The following is an 11,771-nucleotide window of genomic DNA, read 5'->3' as shown; positions in this document are numbered from 1 at the left end:
GTTTTTTAGTTGAATAAGAACTGCATTTTGCGACACACAGCTGCTGTTTGGAGAGAACGAGCTGAAGTGATGCAGCTCGATGAACCACCACCGTCTGGTTCTGCTCTCTGAGAACAAACAGCCTCCAGGAAGCTTGTCTGCTCCGAGGGTTCCTGGAGGAACCTTCAGTCAGACACAAGGCTGCTGGAGGAACCTTTAGGAAGGAGGAACCTGACTGAATGTATTCATGTATACTGCAATATTTCAATCTGACTTGTTAGATGCCAGACATCATCATCTGGGCTGTCCCCAGTAGTCTGAAGGAATCTTAGTGGATGTAAACGTCTGACTTTGATGAACGTAATTAAAACGTTCTCTCTCTCATTATTCTGGCGTTTAGCAAATAGAAATAATGTTGGTAAACCTGACTGACCTAAAACAGGAAAAGTTTAGTTCATGTATTGATTAAGTCGTCAACCAACGTGTATTTGAACTGAAAAACTGTTAATTAATGACAAAGCTTCTAATTAACTAGATTTATTTTGTTTTAATCGCATCCCACTAATACAAACAGTAAATTCCGTCCATGGGAAATGATCGCTAGAATTTATTTTAGATTTATTTCCGATCTGGAAGCAGCTCAGTCGGACTCGTCGAGGTCGAGCGATGACCTTTGAGTTCCGTGACTCCGGCGTCGGGCCAAACTGATTGAAGTGAGATGGAATGGAGCCCGGCGCTGGCAGGAGCAGAACCGCCGCATCCATTCTGCTCATGGAGGGAGTCTGACAGCTTTACGACGGAGTTCCTCTGAAGAGACCGGAACGGAGGAAAGATCTCGTCAACGCGGTGAAACGACGGAGCGTTGGGTCAAACCTCGAGTCTTCACCGTCTTCTACAAACCAGGTGGATAACAGAGAAATGAAGCCGCTCTTTTAGCTAGCAGGACTGGTGGAAGTGTCACGTTTAGATGGAAGTCACCAGATTTCATCTCGTCAGCGTTTGGAGTAGCAACAAAGCACTAAAACCAGAGCAACTTTGGAGAATTTCTGCCAAACTCAGACCCTCAGCGGCTTCTCGCTGCACTCTGGATGAACCGGTCGGTTATTACTTTTTCATGAAGGCTACTGTGGATCCGTCCCGTGGCTGACATTGGAGACGGTGGTAGAAAAGATCTGCTCACAGTCAGAGGAGGAATAATTAGAGCCACTCAGACTTTTTTTTGATTCTGTTCGTTAAGTTGTTGCTTAAATCCAAATGTTGCTGAATGAGCGTGTTGGCCGCGGTGGAAATGAGCTCTGGCTGAGAGTCGGAGCACGCGTGTAAAGCTTCAGGCCGATCGGAGCAAACACAGGTCAGTTATACATTCTGGTGTTTTATGGCGTTGTGGCCAAATTCAGGGGGTCACCATTTCAACACCATCGGACTTTTGCAGAGCGTTTTACTAACATTGAATCACCACCTCCTGTAGCTTGTGCCGGTTAAATTTCAGGCATGTACGACCTTCCCTGTAGGAGTTGATAGATGTTGAAAATGGTCAAAAATGTTCAAAAGTCAGGCAAAATCGCCAAAATTGTCACCGAGGTTTTTCAAAATGGAGGACTTTCTGTTGGGTTTAGGGCTTGGCGCTGATTGACTTTTTTGTGCGTCCCTACCTGCTACACGTGCCCATCGAATGTTGTAGCTGTAGGTGAAACAACCATCCAACAGGACTCCGTTGAGTGCAAAAAACACCCCGAAAATGGACAAAATGGCCATTGATGGAAATTGGACGGGCCGCCATTTCCAAACCGGGCCTCATCTGTGGAGCGTTTCTGCTAGCTTTTAATCATCACGTCCTGTAGTTTGTGCTGGCCAAATTTCAGGTATGTACGACGAACCCCCTCAGAGGAGTTCGATTTTGAAGCAAAAATGGCCCGGCATGCTCGCCGTTTTTCCAACATGTTGGGTTTACAGAAACATGCTAATGGACTTTTTTGTGCGTCACGAGTTGTTACACATGTGTGGTGAATTTCATAGCAGCGATGGGACTCTGTTGAAATATTGTAGGGGGCGCTGTTGAGCCGTGTTGCATTTTAGAGTTTGGAGCAGAGAGACTTTTTTGTTGGTGCCAACGAGCTCTGTATGCCTCTGAAATTGCGTAGCTCTCGGCCAAACGTGCTTCCGACAGGACTCTGGTGAAATTTTCAAGGTGGCGCTGTGGAGCCATTTTGGCAGTGACATGTCCACGTCTCGATGGTTTCCAATTTCCACCAGTCCTGATGTGCCCTGATGTGCGTAGCTAATTTGGTGAGTTTTCGAGCATGTTTAGGCCCTCAAAAACACGTTTGTTTTGGCTTAACGATGAAAATAATAATCAGAAGGGTTCCAATAGGGTCCTTGAACTGATGTGCTCGGACCCAAATAATAGCTCCTACAGTGGCCTTAAGCATCCGACAAGTAAAGGTCACGACTGAAAACACACACTGGAGAGCAGACAATAATCCTGACAGCATTTCCTCCTCACTGGTAAATATCTGGCGCCAAATGAATTAATTACGGCACACAGATGTTTAGTAAATTAGATTAAGGTCGGAGCTGCTGTCCGTGATGTAAGCGCCGAGCTGTTCTCCAAACGGGACGCCATTACCAGTCGTACACCGACCCGACACGCTGGACGCAACCGATGCAGGATAAGAAAAATAACGGTGTGACATAAATTAAAAGCAACGCCAGACGACTAACGATGCCGGGATCATGTCAACTCTGAAGCCGGGAGTGGAGACAAAACACGCTGATCAACATTCAGCTCGATGAATAATGCACCGAAAATGCGCCGCCGCTGGCCGCAACCAACGCTCTGCACCCGCCTGATGACAGCAGCCACAACCCGACACATTCCAGCTGTACGAGAAGCGAGGACGGAACAAATCACTGCCGTCCTCCTCAGAAGCCCCCCGAGTGCCACTCTATTGATTGAGATTAAGGGCAGGCAATAAGACATTCATACACTCAGAGATGCTATCAGTTCATCCACCTTCCTTCACGGAGGTTTCGCTCCAGCGTGGCGGATGTCCCTTCGGATGTTTTGGCTCTTTGTCGGCGAGGTGTTATGAATCACTGCAGGTGAAACTGGATTTAATATTTCTGCATTAATGCGGAGGAAGTTTCTTAATTTGTCAGGTGTTCAAACCCTCTGGACTCCTGAGAAGTTCTTTGTTTTTTCATTGCAAGTCTAAATGTCTTATGTGTAGTTTGATACAGGTAGATACAGGTGATACAGGTACAAGTTGAATTCATTAGATGATTTATTTTAGTAAAATAATTTGCTAAAGATTTAATCAACATGTAGAACTTTTTCCGAGTTGTCTCAAGTATCACCAACACTGGACTGGTGGCTCTATACATCATCAAGTATTTATATACACTTTAAACTTTTGTTCTTATCCGCTCCATTCAGCCTGCACTTTGCCTTTTTCTTTATTTACGTCCTGTAAAGGCCGGCTACAAACGATTTTAACAATCTTATAAGTTTACAGCTAGCTACGCTGCACGACATGAATCTAACTGGCTTTGGGCACGACATGAAGTTTGCAGATTGCACGATGAAAACGCGAGCTGAATCGCAGCCTACGCCGTACGTGAGTCGATGTTATCATACCGTGCAAGGTAATACCGGTGTGATGTTAGGGGAGGATATGAAACTGAAATATCGCGATAAAATTTGAGTGAAACGTGCAGCGCCGTTGTTTTCGTCTGGTGTAATGCACATGGAGCGAGAAGCATGGCGACGACCGAGGAGGTGGGCGGAGGCAGCGCATCAACCGACACAGTAGGGTTGGACCAATATCGGAGTATTCGGTCGTTGTGGTGGTGTCCGCATAGCAATTTTTAGATCAGAATATTTGCCCGAATATTTTGTCTCGCGTCATATATATTGTCAGTTCTATCGTTATCGGAAATTTTCTCATTTATATTATGATTTTATAATCGTGATAAATATTTTTGGCCATATCACCCTGCCCTAGTCAACGTGATGCACAAGAATAAAACGTCAGAAGCATGCGCCATCCATCTACGAAGAAGAAATTGGCGAAGCATGAACAGTGCCGCTGCAAGGTGGCGCAGTTGGTAGCACTGTTGCCTCGTAGCAAGAAGGTCGCCAGTTCGCGTCCCGGTGAGGACATCCGGAATCTTTCTGCGTGGAGTTTGCATGTTCTCCCCGTGCAGTGTGGGATCTCTCCGGGTTCTCCGGCTTCCTCCCACAAAGTCCAAAAACATGTTGAGGTTAATTGGTGATTCTAAATTGTCCGTAGGTGTGAATGTGAGTGTGCTTGGTTGTCTGTCTCTAAGTGTAGCCCTGTGATAGACTGGTGACCTGTCCAGGGTGTCCCCTGCCTTCACCCTGAGTCAGCTGGGATAGACTCCAGCCCCCCATGACCCTAGTGAGGATTAAGCGGTGTATAGATAATGGATGGGTGAACAGTGCCCTCGTGGCTTATATGTGGAGGAGAATATGGACACGGTCGTGGCTCGGACAGAGCGACCAACTTGAGACGCCAGTTTTGCGAAAGGAGCCTGACATAAGTACTTGTTAGCATCTACGAGCATTTAGTACCAGTGTCGCGCTGATCAGTATGTCATTTCTATTGGTTAGTTAGTTGACGTAGGTCGCAACAGCAACCCCAAATTTCGAACAATTTCATCGCAGGATATCTTTGGTAGCAAGACCATGACAACGGCCGTCCTTGAATTTGTCTTACTGTGATGTAGGACCATCGATTTAGAGCCAAGACCAAAAATATCGCCACAATTCTCTCACGATTGTTATCGTTCATCTGTGACGGCCGAAAATCACACAGTGTGTAGCGGGCTTCAGTCAGAAGTGGCTTCATGGTTGTACAGAAGACCAATAAAAATTTTAAACAGGATGTGACGTAAACACTGCCTGCAGTTCAGCCTCGTTCAGCCAAAAAAGTCTCTTAATTTTTTTTCTACATGAGTCTTGGTGACAGTTGAGTGTTGAATGGCTTCACAGCTGCAGAACAAAGTACATCATCTTTAGTATGCTTTGTGTTTTTTGAGCAAAGTGATTCTGATGAAATGTCTTGTCTCTATATATTGCAGATATTTTACTATTCACATATTTAGTTATTTGACACACTTGTTTCCTGTCTGCGCTGTATAAACACTGCCTGCAGTTCAACCCATTTAAAATGTCCCAGTAGCACAGGGGAGAGCAAAATGTTTGCTAGAATCTGGTTAAAGCAAATAGATTTTTTTTTCAGCAAATTTTTAAATAAGACACCTGGAATAATGCGATGTTAATGAAATATTAAGATTTGAAGCTCAGATTTGGTCAACTTTGCGGACAAGAACCACACGTCACAGATGAGTCGCTCAAAGACAAGAAAGTGAAAAATCAGTGGAAAGTAAAATGATGAAATAATTTTGATTTAATATCACGTTTCTGAGCTCAGACTTGGTCGAGCTTTCAGACAGAATATATAAATCACAGATGAGTAGTTCAAAGACCGCTGGGAAGTTGAAAATCTGCAAATTCTTTCCATTTTTAAAGTTTCTGGCTCCAATAAATAATGTCATTTTTGGGATATTTTTAGAAAAGATAACACACTTTTTAAACCCCAAACTTCGAAAAAAAAACCCAAAAAAACCCTCAAAAATTCAATGTATTTTTAGCACATTGTTGGTCGCACTGGAGTCCGAAGTTAAATTGAAAAGAATAAAGCGATTTTGATGAAATACCACAATTTTACGCTTAGTTTTACGCTTTTTTCTGCTCAAACAGCTTAGATTAGTGGAAGGATGAACGGAGAGTTTAAAAAATGTGACGATTTTGTCTGTTTTCACTGTTTCTGGCTCTGATGTACGTTGGCATGTAGAAGCCAATAACGTAACAACAGCCGATGACGTAATAAATGTGCACTTTTTAATAATGCAGAAGCCAAAAACATAATAACTGGTCAATAACATAAAAACAGTCCTGAACCATTAACGTAACATCTGTTGGCCAAAAGTTACAACGTCTTTGGTTCAGGACTTTTATTACGTTATCAACCGTTATTACGTTATTGGCTTCTACATGGCGTTTTGGCAAAGACAACACGTCAACATGGCTAAAACAGTCGTACAGCCGAGATAAACATGGTGAACATGTTGACATTTCGGCTACATGTTGAACTGATTTCTGTACGATATCAGGTATGTGCATTTGGCATTGAGTCGGGATGTGCTAGTTTGGGTTAATCTGCGACACAGAACCACCACACTGGACCAAAAATGGCAAATGACAGGATTTGCCTCAAATCAGTGCCACAGAAATCAACCTTTGCGGTGAAAACAATCCCCTCGGCTGTGGCGGTCCACGTAAGTATTTTGCGCTCTTATTCCAGAGTTGCCGTCCACAGCAGAACCAAGACTTTCCTCCGCCGTTTTTCTTTTATTTCTTTCTTCTTGTCCTCGAACTTGTTCCCGGCTCTTGTCAGACGCCTCAAGTGTTACTATGTATGGAGAATCAGGCCGAGTGAACCGGTCACCTGTCACATCCAGAGCGAGCGGCCGTCTCTCCCTCCCCTCCCCGTGGTGCACCTGTGGCCGTTGCCACGGCAACGGTAACCCGTTGACCCATCGGGGGGTTTCCGGCGACGGGGTCAAAATCATCCGCACCTGCAGCCGAAGGAGCCGTCCGTCAAGCCAACACCTGCCATCAGGCTCCGGACGGACTCGGAGCGCCGCGGAAATTAGTTTAAAGTCGGTGGGTGTGTTTTTCTTTTTCTTTTTTTTTCTTCCCACTTTGACTGAAGATGTGCAGACGTGTTCTCCCCCCTTTGAAGAATCCGCCTCACGCTATGATACAAAACATCTCCACAAAGCCTCAAGTGATATCGATCACACGGTTTGAAAAGCAGAGGAGACTATCGACTGCGAGAGGCACATTCAAAGAGACAGCTGTCAGAGTTGCACTTTCTCATTTATATACTTTTCTTTTTCTTTTTCTGGCGAAGCTGATTGTGGTAAACGCGTCCACTTTGCAGGAGACCTTTATTTAATCCACGTAAGATTTGACAAACTTCCATTTACTAATATACCAGACACAATTACATGTAAAAATAATAATTATTGGCCAAGTTCTGTATTCCTGAGCCGCACGACGTGAAAACAAACAAGCTCTTTGTTAAATTATTTGCTAAATTTATCCATTTGTTCATCTCATATTAATGCGTTTTTTTTTTTTTGTTCTAACTATTTCATGTTGGTGCAGCGACTTTGAACTCGCCCAGCGTGTTTGTCTGCAGGTTGCTTCGGGTTCTGAGAGCAGAGATCAGAGGAAAAAGGCTGGAGGTCCACCGAAGGAGAAATGTTTTCATCTCCAGACGGGTTTCTGACTTTACAAAGTTGGACTTAGAGTGTTAAACTTGAAAGAAATCGGAATTCCTGAGTTTCTGCTCGCCGTGAAAAGCTGCTCGATTTGTGCTTTGCTTATGAGAATCTGGCTGTTATTCTCCATCTTGTGTAAATATATTCAAGTGTTTTGTGTTTTAGAAGTTCGACAATTTGAGCAATTTCTCACAAATACGACGAAATAAGCTTCAGATTCAGCCGACTGCAGAATCTTGTTTAACCAGCTCGCTTTTTTGTGTTTTTGTCTTTAAACCTTTAATCGTTTGGCGGCGAAGCTTCAAGATGAAACCTCCAAACTGACGCTGACGACATCCAACATCTCGCCGACACAAGAAAATAAATAAATATGTTTCTGTCAATCTGACAAATCTCAGTCTGATAGTTTCCTCCCTGTGGTTTAGTTATTCAGACTAAACAAAGAGGTTGAAGTTAATATTTGACATTTTGTCACTAGTAGTTTATTGTATGGATTATCAGAATGATTTAATTTACTTTGAAGCTTTGCTCATTATAAGGCCGAGCCCTTTTTACAAAACACTCCAGGTTATCCAGATGTTCCATAATTTGATATAATATTTGCAGATTTTGTACATTAGTCTTGACATCAATAATAAAACATATCTTTACATGTATATCACCATAAACTGTTTACAGCAGAGATTATCTTTGCATAATTCTGATGCAGAGATTGTCTGGAATCAGGAAATATCGGAACTGGAAACTAAAAAAAACGAATTATTTTACATTCTAATCACCTACAGGAGAAACCAACCAGCCTGTCTGGGATGTTGGGATGACCATGTGTGATGCAGTGATTAAACTAGATGTACATTATGAACTAGTTTTGTTATGTATTTTGATCTACCGGGGCCTCCGTAGTCAAAAAACCCAAAAGGGGTTAGGGATAATCTGCTGGACTCCTTTTGTTGTTAAGACAAACGTGTCTGTTGCACCGTTTATTAAAAGAGCAACGCTGCGACTTCGTCTGGGTCTTGTGTTTATTTTAAGTCACCGTAGTAGTTAAGACACAACAGGTTTACTTGTCGCGTCATTGGAAAGTTCAGCTTCATTTGAAAGATGCTGCAACTTGCTGCAATGAAAAGTTTGAGATGCAAAGTTCAGATTTGGATGCAAAGTGCGTCACTTGGGTTCAATGTGCTAAAAGTTATGAGATCGAGCTTTCATGTGCTTTAAATTTGAACAATTCTGAGATACAAAAGCATTTTTAAAACACAAACAAATCACCATCAGGTCCACTGTCTTGCTCTCGTTGCCTTTTGCCTTCACCCTCCTTTTCTGCCACCGATCGACTTCTTCTATCATCTCTATCGTGCCGTTTCTTTCATTTTATTGCACAAATAAAAAGAGTTTTTCTGTCGCACAAACAAGCGACTAGCATCGTTAGAAAGCTCAGGTGGTGCAGTTTGGTTTGATAGACGCTACAACCTGCCGCAATGAAAAGTCCAACTGCCCAAGAAGAAGGAAAGCAAAGTGCGTCGCTCTGGTTCAACGTGTTAAAAGGTTATGAGATCGAGCTTTAGGTGCTTTAAACTTGAACAATTCAAAAGCATTTTTAAAACAGAAAAAGTAAATGTTTTGCCGAGAAATCCGTCTCCTCATCAGGGCCACTAATCTTGCTCTCTTCGAGTTTCACCTTTTTTCTGTCGGCTATCTGCTTTCTTTTCATACTTATTTGATTGATTGATTGATTGATTGCAGCCACCGTGTGTTATGTTGTGTATCGCTGGATGCATACGGCACAGTGTTCTACATATTTAATATAAGTGGTCTGCATGATTTTAAAACAGAAAAAAGTAAACTTCATGCAAACATCATCAGGTCCACTAACGTTGCTCTTGTCGCCTTTGGCCTTCACCCTTCTTTTCTGCCACCTTTCGGCTTCTTCAATTAATTCTCTGGAGTCGTTTCTTTCATTTTAGCGCCCATTAAAAAGAGTTTTCTTGTCGCATAAACATGCGACTAGATGTTTAAAGCTCAAGTCGTGCAGGAATTCAACTGAGAAGAAGGGTTAGGTTTTTGAAATTTGTCTCGGTAACTTCCCCTGCCGTGTCCGATGACGAAGCAGTTTGGGGACTTAGGACGTCCACGGAAATGCACTGGCCGTCACACGTTGTCAGTTCTCTCTGGTTCCTTCTAGTCATGGTTAGCGTCATATTATTTTCTGACTTGCTCCGTTAGGTTAGAGTTTGATCTGAAATTTGCTCTTGAGTAGAGATTGTAGTCTCTTTCTTTAGGGTTAGTGTGCTGCTCAGGTTCGACGTGTGAAAAAATTATGAAATTGAGCTTTCATAGGCTTTAAATTTCAACAAATCTGACGTTCAAGCATTTTTAAAACAGACAAAAGCTAATTTCTTGCAAACAGTCCTTCTCACCATCAGGTCCACTAATCTTGCTCTCTTGCCTTTTGCCTTCACCCTCCTTTTCTGCCAGCTATCGGCTTTTTTTTGGTACTTATTTCCTGTCGATTGCAGCTCCCGTGCGTTATGGTGGATGCATACTGTCCAGTTTTCTGCATATTTATTATAAGTTCAAACAGAAAAAAAGCACATTTCTTGCAAACAAATCCCTCTTTCCTCTCGTCTATCTTCATCCATCCTTTCCCCATCTCTTCTCCCTCTGCTTCCCTCTCCCTCCCTCCCACCTAAAATCTTTCTTTCTTAATCTCTTCATCTAGCTTTTTTCTTTTTTCTGTTTCCTTATCCCCACTGCACACTCCAACCCCCGCTGCCCGGCCCTCTGCGGTGCACTGACCCGGCCCAGGGCTGATCTGGTTGTCGTAGAGGTGGATGTCATCTCCGCAGGCGATCGGCGAGTCCTGTCCCTCCTCTCGGCCCTCGCTGCCCTCCTCCTGCTCCGCCTCCCGCTGCTCTGGGGACACAACAGCACAGGGTCACCTCCTGGACCTCAGCGGCCACCGGGCAGGGCGGCAAACCCACCGCGGTTGTTACCGTTTTCTGCAGCCGAAGCAGCGAAAACGAGCATCTTTCAAGACTGTGAATGTTCAAACTGTACAGCAGAATACAAAGAAGTGAGCTTCATGGAGGCACACTTACCCCATACCCATGTGGCTCAATTGGGAACGGTGTGCTTGGACTTTTGGTGGTTATTCATCGTACCGTTTTTACGAATTTCGTAAAAATCCCCATTGAAATGAATAGGAAGTCACCTGCACAACTGCCAAAATTAGGCCATCTTTGAAACCCCGTCGCTCTGCCATATTTTACAATAGAACCTCCATTTAAAGTTTAAACAGGTCATAAGGCTTTGAATGTTACTCATTTCCATCTGTGCTTTGATATCTTTTACAGTTTTTACGCAGTCACAGTTTAAGTTTTATGACTTTCTTGAAAAATTCCGGATTCGAATTTTGACCAAAACACTTTTATGATAAAAGATGCAGATAACCTTGTTTGCTTCTCACAATTTCTTCTCTACATGAACAATTTATACATAAAAATCTTGGCTTTTTTGTCCTCTTTCACCCAGTAGAAGTCTCTTTGCTGTAGGACTTACGGTTTTTTAATAAATCACTTCAGAGCTCAGAGAGCGTCGATCAAACTCATTGACTTCCATCATATCGGAGCTCACAAGTTTTGGGCAAAAATGAAACGGTGAGTCTCTTTAATCTGCCACCAAATCTGTATAAAACACCGTACGGACATGAAAACACATCAGCGTCTTCAAACAAGATCCTGCTTCACACGGTGAAAGAATTCTTTCGATACAACCGGTAGTTTTTGAGCTGTGAGCGTTTGTTCGAGGGTCTGATCCTCAGTCTGCTGCTCTGCTCACTGCAAGCAGCCAGAGACTCACAGCTGATTGGCTGATTGATACACTTTCAAAGTAAAAGCTCGGGTTTGTGAAACATATACTTGTATAAATTACATCTTATGTATAAATATAAACCGGACTTATTTACTGGTAGAAGCTGCATCGGCAATCTCAAACTATTGTTATTGTTGGAGAAGTTCTCCACAAGTAAATACAGCATCGTTTGAAAAAAACACAACACCAGCATAATGAGTAGAAACTCCAATTATGGGACAGTGAAGTCCTGTCAGAATAGTGCACAAGAAAAACTTTAGACAGAAATTAGTACAAGAAATTATGCTTCCTCCGTGACAACTTCTCTGACAGTCAGCGAACCGTCCCGACTCCGTAACAAACATCTGACGCCTGAAACTAACAACAAAAAAAGCCTTAAAATTATATGCAAATATTGTTTCAGTGTCGCTTCAAGTATGACGAAAGGAGCTTATTTGTCAAGTATGTTCTCACATTTCAATCCAGATTTCCATTTCATAGGATAAAGACATCACTGTGGTGAAGTTTGATATTTAAAACCCAAAGATGAGTCAGAAAACCTTTATGGT

The 11,771-nt window shown here is 43.0% G+C and overlaps 1 protein-coding gene across 1 annotated transcript in view; it reads right to left on the bottom strand.

The window, feature by feature from the left end:
* slc4a11 (solute carrier family 4 member 11) overlaps positions 1–11,771 on the bottom strand; it is a 157,998-nt gene that overhangs the window by 95,204 nt on the left and 51,023 nt on the right. The window contains exon 3 of the mRNA XM_008283193.1: positions 10,150–10,266. Within this exon, the coding sequence (XP_008281415.1) occupies positions 10,150–10,266 (117 nt within the window). The remainder of the gene's footprint in view (positions 1–10,149; positions 10,267–11,771) is intronic.

This window comes from Stegastes partitus, unplaced genomic scaffold, assembly GCF_000690725.1.
Source record: "Stegastes partitus isolate 25-593 unplaced genomic scaffold, Stegastes_partitus-1.0.2 Scaffold301, whole genome shotgun sequence".
NCBI lineage: Eukaryota > Metazoa > Chordata > Actinopteri > Pomacentridae > Stegastes > Stegastes partitus.
The sequence above is the reverse complement of the archived record's forward strand: the minus strand, read 5'-3'. Positions and strand labels throughout refer to the sequence as shown.